Consider the following 15,569-nt stretch of genomic DNA (forward strand, 5'->3'; position numbering starts at 1 on the left):
TATGTCTCTCTATCTGGTGCAGATAGAGAGCATTCAAATAAGCCCTACCATTAGCAGCATTGTCCCCAGACAATGTCTAATGAGAACCCTTAAATCCTTGTGGGTTGTTTTTTGGTCTAGTTGAAGATCATCCTGATTTTCAAGCTTAAGGAAGCTTGACCCTTCAGGTTAAAGTCAGACAACTAAAGACAATCAGCCTAGCATAGGTGAAAGTGAGGGCAACAAGATTCAGCAAGTGATCACTGCAGAAATTCCCTGAATGTGTAATTGGTGGCTGCATTTGCTGAGTACTAAAGATAGAAGAAAAATGTTGAGACACTACATGGAACACTAAAATATTATCGCTTATGACTTAAACATCTTCACAAAGGACTTTTGCCTGTTATAGCATAACTGTATTACAAAAGCTGCAGAGAAGACCACCCCACCCGAGTGGGGCCCTGACCGAGGCCCTACACCGCTCACTGATGAAGATAAATAAACCAATGGCCCTGTGAGAGGCAGTGAGGCCCTGCCACGCTGGGCACAGGGCTCAGCGGAGCGGCCCCTTCGCCCCGAGCAGCCGCAGCCGCACCAAGGACACGGGGCAGCCACGGCCACCGAGGGACCCCGAGGGACCGGAAGGACCCCGACCCCGGGCAGGGCACAGCAGCACAGCGCAGCAGGCCTGGTGCTGCAAGGGACAGCATCAAACTGGGGCCCTGCAAGGGAGGCACCTGGCTCCCACCTGCCCAAAGGAATCTCCATCCGCGCGATTCCACATGTTTCGGTGTGGCGCACTGGCATGGCAGCCGCAGGGGACCTTCAAGAAGTCCAGATGGAGGGGAGCAATGAGACATCATAGAGACGCTCCAAAGGGTTTCTACCTAATCCCTGTCACCCTCTCCGTGTCCCGCCACCCCGCCACACACTCTTCTTTCTCTGTTTCTCTGTTTCTTTTTTTCTTTCTCTTTGCCTCTTTTACTATTAAATAAAACATCAATTTTTTTGGGAGCAACATCTAACTTAATTCCGTTTTAAGCACATTTTTCAAGCATATTTCAAGATTTTCTGGGTTTGATCCATTTCATTCACAGAGGTTTAGCCTTCTTTGGTCTTCTGTCTTAAACCTTCTGTGTTAAACCAGTTAAACAGGAAGAATTCTGTCCCAGAGCCTACAAAAACAGCAGTACTATAGACACTTCATCATGACATCCCATATTGTCCTGCTTCATGCACCTTGAATCCACTACAGAGCCTTTGCACGAGGGACCCTACGTCACGTACAGGCTCTGCAAGCTGGCAGTAGCTTTATGTCAGTGAAAATCAGGAATCAGCTGCTGTAGTGCAATTTAGCCTCCATTTCTTTTGATGTCTGTTTCCCCTCATGCTTGAAAATAATGTGCAATAGACAAAATACAACTCCTGATAAGGAAATTGAAGTCAAACTAAAATCTGAGACTAGGCCACCTCCTTTTCTGGTAGTTAAGTGTATATGGCCAAGTAAAACATGGGGAAAGAAATACACATTTTGTAGAGTGTTAGACTATATGGACATCACTGTAGTTAAACGTCCACTGAAATCTTCAACAGACTTTAACAAATTAATTCTGTTCCTTTTAATGAAGGATAAGTTTTGGTTACCTGATGCAAGTAAGTCTTTTATTGACATCATCAATAGCTCACATAAAGCAAAAGGAAGTTCCATATAAATGGAATTTGCACCAACTGCCAAAAAAATACAAGGTGGTGAAAAGGTAGCAAAGTGAATTACTGTAATACAACATCAAAAACACCATCATTTAAAACAAAGACTATGTCAGTGCAAGACAACATTACCTGAGATGTATAGATTTAAATCATTACAAATGAGCAGAAGCAACTGTCAGAGCCTTGCTGTGAGAGCTACACAGCAGACTTGTCAAATTCTTAGGTGAAACTGTCAAGTTAGGCTGTAAAATTTCAAACATATACTAGTGTCTATGTGCTTGATAAACTTGAAATAATTTACTCAAAATATTGATTTGTCTGACAAGTCTATAGAGAAAATCTATGCTACTTCTAAAGTCACATAACATAACTGACTCTAACAAGAAGGCTGGAATAGACTATACTGATCTCTACATGGTGTCAGATTGATACTACAGTGATCAGTCTTGCTTTCCATGTCTCAGACACTTTATTTACAATGATCAAAAATCTCTGATTATTTCTGTGTGCCTTGTTGCAGCCTCATCCTCTGTCTAGTGATTCTCATGGTTTTTTACCATTAGGCACCACTGATAATTCACAGTGGAATTGTGTGTGAGTTCTGAAATGTTGAATTTGGGCAGTTTCAGCACAAGAACATAAGCAGGATTTCAAGATCTGCTTTATGGCTGGGCTGTAGTGGTTTTTCAAAACAAATTCCATAACTTGCTTGCCATGAAAAGGTATGCATTAGAATACCTAGGAGACAAAATGTGAGCAATATATTTGATAATCTGGGAAAGTGAAAAATGCACCTCTGAGACATACAGAAGATCAAACTGCTATTGGTACTGCCTCTCAAGCCCAGAGTTCTGCATTATTTATGTGAAGAGGAGCAGCTCCAAAATGAGAAACTATGAGTCTGACACCATCATCAGCAATTTGGGCATTTGTCTAGGTTTCAGGATCAGCCACCAGTCAGAGCAATCTGTCCTGGAACAGTGATTTACCAGCTTCATGTTACATTTCATGGCTAACCTACACTAACAGTAGCAATGCTGAGGTTTTACTGATTGATTAGTAGAAAAATTAATTTAGCTGTTCATCTGAACTCATTACGGATTCTATAACAATACTTAATAATACATTGCAATCTCCCTCTCTCTTCCTTTCTCACTGCCTACTAACCACATCCAGCAGACAATAAATAACCTGTTAGTCTTTATGTTAGGAGGTAAGATGGACTTCATGCCTCTTCTTTGCTCCTCTACCCCATGGAGGAACCAGCTTTTATTTTATTTTTTATGATCTCACCAGGGTGCATCTATTTTAACTTAGAAATTGTTGAAATGAGCTAACAACTTTTAGTGAAAGCTCCTTAACTGCAAGAAGTTTAAAAAAGGAATGAATCCAGGACTGTCTTAGAAAAAATTTTGAGCAGCAGCATTTGGCACAAAAAGAAGCTGTGAGTTAAAGAAATTTTCTGGAGAACAGAAATGTTGTCATAAACATAGGGAACTGAATTTCAAAAATGAAAGAAATTACTGGAAGGATTGAAATAGGGAAAATGGCATGAGGCAGTTTGTGAACTTGAGCTCTAACTAAAATTTCTGTCATAAGTTGACCCTTATATGTTGCAAAAAATAAAAAGATAACTAACTAGGTGAGTGCATTAATCAATTAGAAAGTTGTAATGATCATTGTACTTCTCTGGAAAATATTAATATGATTCTAGATTCCAATTGTTATATCCAAACAAAATAAGGAAGGGTACAAGAGCCTAATATTCAGCTGGAATGTGACATACAGTTCTCATTTCTTGTGTTCAATGAGACCACAGAAAAGGGTCATGATACCTATCTCTCTATCAAGGGAATGGGTACAAGAGACTACAAAGTCTTTAAATGCTATAATATCAAAACAAGGAAGGAGAGGGGAGGGGATTTCTGCCCTACACGGCTTGAAGGCATGAGAAGGATAACTTGTCTCTTGAATACCTTCAGATTTTAGATTAAAAGAAAACTTACAGTACTTGGCACAGAACAGTGTGGAGCAAGCTTTCACTGGAAATACCTGGAGTAAGAAACATAATTAACTTCAAGGTGGAACTTGCCAAACTACAAAAGGTTATGCAGTCAGGTTGCCAAAAAAAGCTGAGAGCAGAAAGTCTGTCACTATCTGCTCTTCCTTTGTTAGAGTAAGGAACACATTACTTGCTTGTCTTTTTCTGTTCACCCAGGAGTACAAGTGGAGGGAGGAAGAATCTGTCCAAGAAGTGGAAGTGCTAAGTTCTGTAACAAATTATATATGCTATGTTTCAGCTTGCAGCTGGTCAGATTCCTACACTATTGAGTGTATTAACAGCTTAGCTGGAATCCTGTCATGTAGTCTACCAGGTGCTTTTACAGACCAACACTTCAAAAGGGGTGAAAAAGAAATCTGTTTATCTGTCAGCCACTCAGAAGCACAAACGTGAAACAAGATGTGTTATTCAACATGTTCTTCTCGGATCTATCCTTTTTCTTGGAGGAGATGGTGCTGAATTCTTGCAAGTCATATGAAGTTATGCTACAGTGATCCACACATGAGATCTTACTTGAGTAACTGTTTCTCCAGAGCCAAGTTATGACATCAGTGGCACCTGACAAAATTTATAGCACAGATCAAACCTGGCATTCAGAGTTTGTGCCATGTAACTGTCTGGTCATTCCTTGTGGTGTGTTGCAGGCTTCACAAAATGAGACTGTGGGTTTGGGGTCTTTTCCCCCCTGCCATTAAGCTAATTCATAATAGCAGATGTCATCACTACTAAATAAAAATGAGTGACGGATGAATAGATTTCATCAGTTATTCCTGGCAGCTGGAGTTCTCTTGAAAAGGGCAACCCAGGGGTAAAAAACTGACATGATTCAGTAATCACTCAAGAAAACCATACATTGACAGAAGAGGAAGCTACTGTACAATCAAAGTAAGCATTTATATTCTTGTATTTTGGCCAAAATAAGATTTTCTCTTCCTATCTTTATTATTAAACCTGCCTAGATACACATGGGTGTACATTAATTTTATGTTTTGTTAAATCATGAGAATTTGAACAATGTTTTCTTCTTACTCCCTCCATGACCTGGAGCTCTGTATATTTCAGTATGCCTTTATGAAAATTATTCTGATCCTATGTGATTTGTAAAACATAAAAGGTATACATCCATTGTTTCATTTTACTCTAATCAAAACTTCTGTTATTAAGTTATTGTTTTATACTATCTTTTTTGGTATTACTAGAACTTCTGTATTACATACACTTCAACTGAAAGGAAAACTACCATAAAAGGAACATATAAGGGGATACTTATCAAAATTATGCATTCTTTATGTGCAATTTAAAACTTTTCAGAGTTTTGAGGGTTTTTTTTTAATTATTATTTTTTTAAGGAGCATTATAAATGGGTTTTGAACTGTACCATAATAGTTATATAATGCTGGAAAACATTCCATGCTTAGGCAAACAAACCCTGATGAAGGGCAAAAGGAATAGGATATTAATTAGTGTCCTGAAAAAGATAAACCAGCTCATGGTCATGATATGACCCAAGGGACTGAGTCTAGTTAAAGTCAAAGATAATCTTTCCTTTGTTTACAATGGTCACCAAAAAACCTCTGAAGTGATTGTGGAAATTCTTCCAGGAATATGCTTGTGTTGCATATTAAAATTGGCTGAATCATCAAATTAATTGAGAGAGTTAAAATTAGACTTATCTCCAACTTTAGAAAGGAAATATTTTTAAGGTATATATATTTTATAACATATATAATTCTTGTTCAAAACTGTCTTTCAGCAAAACTTTTGGAAATAAACTTTGGAAATGTTCAAATATTATTTTACATTACTGGTTAAAATACTTTCCAATAAGGAAAAAAGCATAAAGTGGCTTTCTATTTGTTAGCCAAACCAACTATTCTTTAAATTATGCATAATTCAGACAAAAAATCACGCTGATATTTTTCTCAAATATGTTCAACTAACAGTTTTACTGAATATATTGAAATACTTCTCACTAAAAATAAAAGCACAAATATTTTTCCTACAGGTCTGTCTGTATAAAACACTGAATTTTTAAGACTGCTTATCTTAAGACACATGTTAAGTAGAAAGATTGAAAAAAGGTGAAAAATGGCTCCTGGGACTTTAGAAAATATTTTCTTCTCTGCCTGTTTATTTCACATAAAGATAACTCAAAATAGCAATTATGTTTAAAACATCAAGAGCCATTTCTGGCTCTTAAAATTTCTCTACAAAGAGTCCAAAGTAGAAATTACAAAGTATGCAAAATGAAATTACTTGCATTGAATATTTTTTAAAACTCCTTTCTGTACCTCAGCAGAGGTAGACTGAGATTACATTAATTCAATATATGCAGACCAGGCAGGGACCAAGACCAGAGCACTTGGGAACCTAACGCTTTCCGAAAGCACACTCAGATATAGATCAGATTAAATGAGAGAAGGCTGTACCACTGGCTTTTTTCTCTACTGGTTTTGAGTCAGTGAACAAAAGTTGTGCGTATGACATACAACTAGAAGCAAAATTTCCTTCCCCTTTTATGGGCTAGATCTGTAGAGAGAAAGCTGTTTATCATTCACAATTCAAACCTCCTATAAACTGTCTCTGGGACATGACCTCACAAGGAGAAGCAGAGGGGTAGGTATTCACCTCCTCATTCTTGTGACCAGTGAGAGGACTCAAGGAAATGGCTGCATCAGGGGAGGTTTGGGCTGGATTGTCAGGAAAAGGTTCTTCATCCAGAGGGTGGCTGGACTCTGAACAGGGTCACCTGGGAAGTGGTCACAGCCTGACAGAGCTCAAGAAGCATTTGGACAATGCTCTCAGGCACATGGTGTGACTCCTGGGGATGGTGCTGTGCAGGGTCAGGAGCTGGACTCAGTGATCTTTCTGCGTCCCTTCCAATTCAGCATATTCTGTGTCTCTACAATTTTATGAGTTTAAAACAATGTATTATATATAGGTGCTGTGTTTCATGAGTGATTTGCTGTCTTACAGATTGCTGCATGGCCTTCTAATTTATGGTTTGATTATAAATATAGGAGATTTTTCTTTTACAGTGCCATTAATTTTGTTTTTACAATTACTTCTTCTTGTGGACATTCTCCATAAATTAATAGTATGTTAGCATATATATTAATTTTTGTAAATGATGAGTGCTGCAAAAACTCTTTTGTACACAATTACATGTTTTTGACAGTTGAGGTTGAGCTACTAAATGCATAAGACACTTTAACCAAGATCTAATGTAATCCTAATTTAAATGTTGTTTTATCAGCTCGGGTCTCTAAAAAAGCAGTAAACTATATTTCAAAGGGGCAGGTAGGACTGCAAAGCCCATATAATCATAGTTCCTCCTTAACTATCTATCTTAGTTGAATATTTAGTAAGGGACTCTGTCTTGCACCAGTGCTATGCACATTTTAGTAATCCTTCATAGAAAATATATTGCAGAAAATATTATAGCATAAATTTTCAGTTCATAAATGATACAATATTTCAAGTCTTCTGAATGAATAATTTTAAATTAACAGAAGTGCTTGCTCCTGGTTATTTTACATTCACATCAGTGGATAAACATGTTAAAACAATCTGCCACTAGGAGTCAGAAAGGCATCTCCCTTTACCTTCCTTTAATATCTCTGGAATGATGAACCTATTTTCTTTGCTCACTGTCCACCCAGACAAAACAGGTAAAATGACTGTAAGAAAGTGTGTTTTTTATTTACAGAGAAAATCTAATTGTTCTATTTGTTACTAAGCTCTGAGTTATCTGAGTGAAGGAATCAAGAACAACTTTGATGGCATTAAGTCCAGTTGTCGGTTTAAATCCAATTCATATTATTGGGACATCTGTAAAAGAAAAAATCACACATCAACAAAACATGTTATCTAGAGCAATAATAAAGATTTCTATTTTTTTATACAAAGAGTTACTCAGAAATTCAAACCAAGCTCCTAAGAAGAATGTTTTAATTAGCATAAAGAAAAGCAGGCATTACAGTACACATGAACCCTAGTCTCTACACTTAGATGTCGTAATGCCAGGCTGAAAAATATGATACTTTCACACATCATATCATGAAAGAGCAATGCAGACAGTACCATCTTCAAAAGTTTTACATCAAGAATCTGTCTTAGCAAGGACCACAGCAATAACATGTGAAATATTAACTGACACTGACATAGCTACGAACTAATAGCAAATGTTCTTGACTTGCAAAAAGACCCACAAACCTAGCAGATTAAAACTTGCAGAACTACCTCTATCTTTTGGGCACCTCTCTGATCACAGCATGTTCTTTTGAGTGGAGCAGACAAAACTTAAGGCAGCCAAAACCCTCATGCACCCCCTCAAAATCTAATCAATTTAAATCTCAGATAAAGATTTTAGACCCTCTTTGTACTATTTGGAGAACATCAAATAGAAGTTTAATAATCATAAAAATTTAATCTCTAATTAAAGGTTAATGTGTTATGTCAGATTCTTATATGAGGCAATGTATAATAGGGTTTGGAGGGCACACTCATTCAGTTTGTCAGCAACTTGCACTTGGCTTCTGAGGCAATGGGATAATTATCTGTAGAGTATCAAGAGGGCAGCTGCCAGTGATAGAAGAGCCTCTAAATGGTGCGAAGACCTGTGTGACCTGCTGATCCAGGAATGATGAAATAATCAGATTCCATCACTCGCTGTAACAAGCTATTACCAGAGCATTCGTTTTAACCCTGCTCAAGGCCTATGGAATTAGGACACAAATAGGGCATGTTCCAGTGCATCCGTGACATGCATATTTTTTGCAAGATGAAGCCTCAAATAATGCTATTATTTTGGGGCCTCAGAGTGAGACAAAACTTTATTAAGATTACTCATATTCCCATGTAGACCATATTCATTGCCAAACACAAGATATTTAGCAAAAGGTATTAATAGAACTGGTCTACCCACACCAATGCAACAATTCCTGCTGTATCACACTATGCTACATCTACTGCATCCCCAGTCATCAAGGGAAATACTAGAAAAATTATGTTTGCCTTGGACAAAAATACCTGCTTGCTTTGATAGAGCAGCCCTTGCTAAACTTGCTGTGAAGAGAACCAGTGTTGTAACCACTCAAGGTACTCCATCACGCAGGAGGTTATATTACATGATCTAATGTTCATGCTTATCACTCCAGTTGACCTGTGCTGGTCTTTAAGCAACTGGACTTCTCAATAGAAAAGAATGTGTCTTAAAGTGATTTTTCTTTTTGTTAAGCAGTTTTCCCATTCCAGCCAGACTTTGCATCAAATTTGGCAAAATTATTTGTTATTACCAATCTTTAAAAAAAAATTATTCATTAAAATTATGATATTCAGTTTAGGAAGATGCCCAGAACTTAGCTTAAAACTTACTTTTAAGGTGCCAGGAGTTTCAAATACTGTATATGATAGTAACCTTTCAGAAATTTGCATTAATTGTATTACATCTGACGGTCCTTTACATTTACTCTGATCTTCCACTTTACAGCATTGTACAAAGAAAAAGTTTCTTAAGATTGGCCTACACTGGCATAGCCTTTGTTGTATTTATCAAGAATAGCTCCTGGGGTATGAAATCATCAAGGAAGAAGATGGTCTATGAGGGTCTATGAGGCATTAATCATCACCATTACAGAGTGGAGTGTTGGCAAAAGTATCTAATGATAGCAGAATACAGGTAAACGGAAGGAAGCTAAAGGATTTATTTCAGAGCAACCCTCCAAAACCCCACAGCAACCACAGCAAATTAAGTGTTGATCTAGTCATAGAAAACTCTGGAGTTTAGGTTTTTGGGGTTTTTCTTTCTTCTCCTACTTCCTGGTGGGGCTTAGTGGAGGAGGCTGATTCAGGGAACAGGCAGCAGAACTTAACTTTTCAAAGTACCACCACGATTTGATAACCAACACAATATAGTAATATCAGCAAGGACATCAGACATGATGAGAATTTTAATGTTGCAGTAACATGCATTTAACAAGGACAATGTCGCCTATTTTCTGTTATTCTCATAATTTATTAGAACTGATCCCTGTATTTCAATGAGCTCTACTTTTAACAGTATTTAAGACTGATTTTTGACAAAATATAGAACAAGACCATAACAAGCTCCCCAGGGTTTTGCACTCTGCATGTTTCAATTCAGATTCATAATTCCCTTGCATATTTTGTGCATGACATCATTTGGAGTAGCAAAAGGAATCATTTAGGAGCAATGCTTGTCCCTGAGATAAAACATCTACGATCTGTTTTAAGAATATGGGAGATAGAAAATAGGAAAGTCCTTCACATCTAATCTGAACTCCAGTGACAATGGCACTGTATTTGAAAGCATTTTTCACAAGTTCTTCTAAAATTACTTAAAATCTCACATATACTGAAGCATCCACAATATTTCAGTGAACTGTGCCATGCACAGTCATTACTCAGTAGCAAAAATATAGTTATGCCATTCAACTGTCACCCAAGGCCTGTTTCAATGCCTTATATTTTGGTTCAAGGCAGACTACACACCAGTTACCTATTCTTTTCTGGTGACATAATTTATTTTAATAGCACTTCCTGAGAATGAAATTTCAAGGGGCTAAGTAACACAGTATCTGCCTTGGGGCAGGCTTTTGACTGCTCTGACCTCCAAATTGCTTTTCAGAAAATGAGCAAGCATACGAACTTTAGACACCACAGGATTGGTGGTCATGATGCAGAAGAGCTGAAGAACTTCTGGGAAAAGGTCATCCAAGAGCAAACTAAGCAACAAGAAGCTGAAGAGTCTAGGCTAAGCAAAAGTGCCTTGAACAAGTAAGTGGTATTTTTCCTTTTCCACAAGACAGCAAGGCACGTCATCACGTGTTTTAAAATAAGGTAACCTGTTATTGTACTGCTTTATTCATAGCACAGATTGTGTTCTGGATCTTTGGCACTTTTCCTCTCACAGCTGCTTGTCTCATATTACCATGGCTCTTCTGCATGGAAACTCAGACACCCCTCACCCCTAAACCTCATGAGCATTCTTCAAAGGTCTTGGAGCATAGCCAAGAAAAAATAAAGCACTTTGGAATTATGGCTTGTGACAGCCAGAAAATAGCAGGAATTTTACCTGGAACTGGTAGAGCTATACAAATAAACAAAACAGTATTACATTAAAGTGACAACCACCCACCTAATCTGTAGAATAAAAAACCCACGGCACTTTTGTCATGTTTAACAGCCCTTCAATTCATATAAACCCAAAGGTAAAAATGACACAATGAGATTTTCACATTCAATGGCAAATGTCGTGGGCTTTTTGTTGTTGTGGGAGTTAATTGTTTGTTTTAGTTTGGGGTAGGAGGGGGAGCTTTACGAAGCAGAATAAAACAACAGGGATTGCCTACAGAGAGAGCTATATAGCTGTATTTTGGTACAGATAACTCTGCATAAGTGTGATGGACTGCTTCAAATATTTGTTCAACTTGTGAAAACTCAGAACTTTGAATCAGGGTCTCCTGGACACTAAGTGAATCCCCTGACTAACTACTAATGGGCAGAAACAGGGGACAAGAAATACCATGTCTCGTGTGATTTCCTTTTGTGCTTTCCTCCTGAAGTTAACAAAGGTTTTCCTGCATAAACTTTTCTCAAAACTGGGACATTCACATAAACTAATTTGACTTCAACAAACTGGAAGGTGCTGCCAAGAGGCTGTTTCTTGAAAAAAATTCTAGGTTATTTGACCCAGTGCCCAAGAAGGAAGTAAAGTCATCATTTAGATACTTGGAAATCAAGATCTGAGTAGGCCTCAGATCTCAGAAAAGTTAGATATGGACAATCCTTGTTCTAGTATCCTACTCCAGGTAGTCAGTAGTATTCTCAAGTCCCAGTCACAAAATTGGAGAAAAGCCATATGATAAAATCTAGGAAAGTGCTCAGCTTCACTGGAAACATTTATCACCCTAGATCACAAAAGACTACCAGGAGAAGACAGGGCAAATGCGATTTGTGGTTCAGATAACATTTTTGACTTCACAAAGTTGAAAATGTTAAAAACTCTGCTCTGAAGAGAATAAATGTTGTGAAAGAACCTTAGTACATATTCAATACATCTTAACTGACCCATCATATCTGAAATAGATCCAAGCAAGTTCCTTCAAAGTCACTTGCCCAGACAAAGCCCAGAGTGTTCACAAAATGTTCTATAAATTGAAAAAAAGTCATATTTTCAGGAGATAATAGACAAAACAAAATATCAATACAAAACATACATATTCACTACCTCACCAAAGAGGCACTTGGAAGAATGGTGTGGTTTTACATAAAGGTGAGTGGTCTCTTTTTGACATGTAGGACACTGATGTAGGACGCAGTATTCTCAATAGCAAATTTTTCCTAACTCACTGCACCTTCTTTTGAGGCTTATCTATATACAGAAAAAATACTGAAGACTAGGTAGTTTAAAACACAATGCAAAACCAAACTCAGAATCAGGTAACACAAGCATCCATGTGAAAGAGCTACTGCTGAATTATTCTCAGATGAAATCACTGGCTGATGTTCTTTTCACCACACCAAAGGTCATTTAAAACCCCATATATTCTACCATGCATTTGGCATCACTATATAATATCTAATCTTATAACATTGCTGGGTCAGGTGTTTCATAACATTTCCTTCAGAAAACAACCCAGCCAACAATATCTTGCAGTGGTCTCTAGAGATTTTCTCTTCTGTTTTTACTAGGCAAGTGTCTTGAAGCTACGTGGCTCCTCTTGCATGTGACATCAATTCCTTTCATTTTACACATTCAGGGTGGACCCTGTAACACGGTCTGTAAACAGAGTTGTTTCTGTTTTCTTTTTTACCCAAAAGGACATATTTTAAGTTCAGCCTGCTCTTCTCCACAGCATTTTACAGCAGAACTTGAGGGGTTGGAGGAAAAACTGTATTTTTTAATTTACACATTGAATGACCTTACTGCATTGGCAGTACTTCTGTGTGGCTTTGAGAATACCCCAGAGGGAAGAACAGAGTTCTTCACAGTGACAGTATTTCAGCAGTTGTTTGACTCATTCGGAATCCAGCAATGTCAACCACTGATAGTATCAGTACTATCCTTTTCTCCCCTGCATTCCCGATGCAGCAAGCTAGAGGGATGTGTAATTGGTAAATAAATACAGGACAAGTGCTCTGGTGATGAAAGAGAGGAAAGCTTCGACCCTGCTGAAAAGCCCTGGATACATTTGAAGGATTTGGCTCAATAACTGCTAAGCGCTTGTACTCTCTTTGCAGACTTCGCCAGGAATGGACTCTGCGGCTGGAAGGTCGAGTCAGGCAGGCCCAGGCACACACGAAAACACAGGAAGAACAAATGACACCACTGTCTATCGAAGCTCTTCCCTCACCAGATAAAACTGTTGCTTAAAGGTGCTGTGCAAACACAGTGAGCACTGGGCCTGATTCTGAACTTGCATGCATCTAGAAACCAGCAGTTACAGTGCTGAACAACCAAAAGGCCAGATTCTGCCCTTTTTCCAAACTATTTACTAGAGCTACTATTAAAGTCCTATTGAAATTCGGTGCAAGAATAATGCCACAGGGGAAAAAAGCACAAAGGAACAGATGAGAAGCAGACAACTCTAATTTTTCCCATTATATATTATTTCTGTGATGTATCTATGTAAGTGCATTTCCAAGTGACAACAACATACTCCTAGGAAAGAGGGCGGCTTGTTTAATAGGAATAATACATTCAGACAGCTGCATGCAAAATTGCACATTTCCATTTACACAGCTCACAGAGTCTGTCTTAATGCAGACATAAGATGTTCTGTCTGTCTTGATGAGCCGTAGTAGAGGGAGTTAAGGATTAGCCTGATCAGCTGGCCAGGAGGAGAAACATATTCTTTAATGAGGGAGGGAAAAAAAACCAACTTTCCTGATCAACATTTAAGGATATTTACTGATCTTAAAAATTAAGTGAACATAAAAAATTACTTTTACGTTCTTGGGGTATGTAAGAAAAAGACTACTGAGCCAGTAGTCTTTATTGTGAGCCAGTCTGACAAATATTAGACTAGTAAGAGTAAGTCAGTGTGAGAGTTTGAAATAGAAGGCAGCAAATCATAACAGCATGGAAATGCTTTGCCAGGTATCACTTTCATACCTGACATGCACTAATCCAAACAATTTCTGCGTCCTTCTGTCTTAGGTGAAACAAAGATGGGAATAATAAAACAGGGTAATAACAGTGTGCCCCATTTATCTATATGTCTGCATATCTAAATACTAGTATTTTGGATTAAAACATTTGTTTGTTTTCTCTTCAAATAATCTTTGGTACACAACAGATGACTCATAAGTCTAAACAGTTATTTTAATACTGTCTAACAGTATTGTGGCAGACAAAAATTTACTTTGAATCTATATTTATACTAAAGTAGATAGGAATGCATTTGATATATTTCAAATCAGGACAAAAATTAAATCATTTTGACCTCAGAGAAATGCTGTTTTAATCATTTTAAAACAACACTTAATTAAACCACAAAGTTTACTGAATGTTCTTACTCTTACAAAGTGGAATCCTGACACAGAAAAAAAAAAAAGCTGTCACAAAGATGTTGGTATTCCATGAAGGATTAAAACAATTAAAAACTTACAAAATGCTGTTCTGCTATTGAAAAATGAAGGGATTGTAGTATCAGTTTTTTTTCATAAAAACTGACCCAAAAAGCATGCAATTGTTTCTTTCAGTGGCTATTTTCCATTAGAAAAGCAATGCTGAAAAAATAATAAAGTTGTAACTGCTTTTGCCCTGCAAGACTGGTGTTTCTCTTCTGCATCCACTTATTTCCCATCATTCTCTAAAAAGTTCTTTCTGTAACCCAGTGTCCTGGTTTGCACCAGGACTGAGTTGATTTTTCACAGTAGCTGTGAGGGATTGGAACCTAGAGCTCCATGGCCATGTCTGGGTGTTATTCTATACCACCTCTTGCCATTTCTGGGGGTAGGAAGCCCAGGATGCTTTTGAGAAGAAGGTGGGAGGGGCTTGGGGTGGGGGAGCAGTCTAGGTGGAGAACTCATTGGCCACTGCTCATTGTTTTGGGGTAGGACACATCAGTCAGTCATTTTTGCATGTACATCACCCTCTCTTTGAGGGTATTGTACAAGTATTTACAATACTTGTAAAAAGTATTGTTTTTCTATCTCATTAGTGCTTCCAGTAAGTTCTTATCTCAAGATGTAATCTCTGCCTTTCATCTGCCACCACAGGTTTGTGGTTTTCTCTTTAGTGGGAGTACTAAATTGAGGAATATAGTTCCTAAAATATGACACCTAAGCTAAACTTCTTCTTTGGTGAGGTAGATCAAACACAGCCTGAACTAGCTGCTACTTATCAAAAAACCATATTGGTTTGCCTTACTGTAGCCATCACTAACAGAAACAGACATGGGCTATTGAAATGGAGAAATGCCAGATTCTCTACTTCTGAAAACTAGATCTATTCGATTTGTTAGCTTAACCACTGATTTATGGTGTAATGCCACCCACATCAGTGCAGCTTATCCCTACTCCATGTCAGTGTGACAAGGGAAGATCCAAGAAAACCTGGCTCAATAAGCATTTATTGTTCTTTTACACTTAATGTCAATGGTTTTTATTTATTGGGAACACTTTTATGACTCTCTTTCTGGTTGTTTATGAAGTTATGTAAAATATGAAAAGGACTACACAAGTACACGTAATTCACAGAAAGCAAATTTCAGAACTCCCCCAAAAATAACCTTAGCTCTCTGAGGAGTGCTTTTTCTTTAAGGAGCTCTGAGGGCATCCAGGGATATGT

The 15,569-nt window shown here is 37.8% G+C and overlaps 1 protein-coding gene across 2 annotated transcripts; it reads left to right on the top strand.

Annotated features, from left to right (window-relative positions):
* The first annotated feature begins 4,361 nt into the window (after positions 1–4,361).
* Positions 4,362–14,546, top strand: LOC115491274 (protein FAM240C-like). Of its 2 annotated transcripts, none has more exons than XM_030258988.4 (3): positions 4,362–4,636; positions 10,401–10,549; positions 13,016–14,546. In XM_030258988.4, the coding sequence occupies exons 2-3, from the start codon at positions 10,404–10,406 to the stop codon at positions 13,146–13,148; spliced, it is 279 nt and encodes a 92-aa protein (XP_030114848.1). In that variant the 5' UTR covers positions 4,362–4,636; positions 10,401–10,403; the 3' UTR covers positions 13,149–14,546. The 2 variants fall into 2 exon arrangements, with proteins under 2 accessions (XP_030114848.1, XP_072778822.1); XM_072922721.1 differs by lacking the exon at positions 4,362–4,636 and adding an exon at positions 6,181–6,367.
* The last annotated feature ends 1,023 nt before the right edge of the window (positions 14,547–15,569 follow it).

The sequence above is a fragment of the Taeniopygia guttata genome, chromosome Z (genome assembly GCF_048771995.1).
Source record: "Taeniopygia guttata chromosome Z, bTaeGut7.mat, whole genome shotgun sequence".
Lineage (NCBI taxonomy): Eukaryota > Metazoa > Chordata > Aves > Passeriformes > Estrildidae > Taeniopygia > Taeniopygia guttata.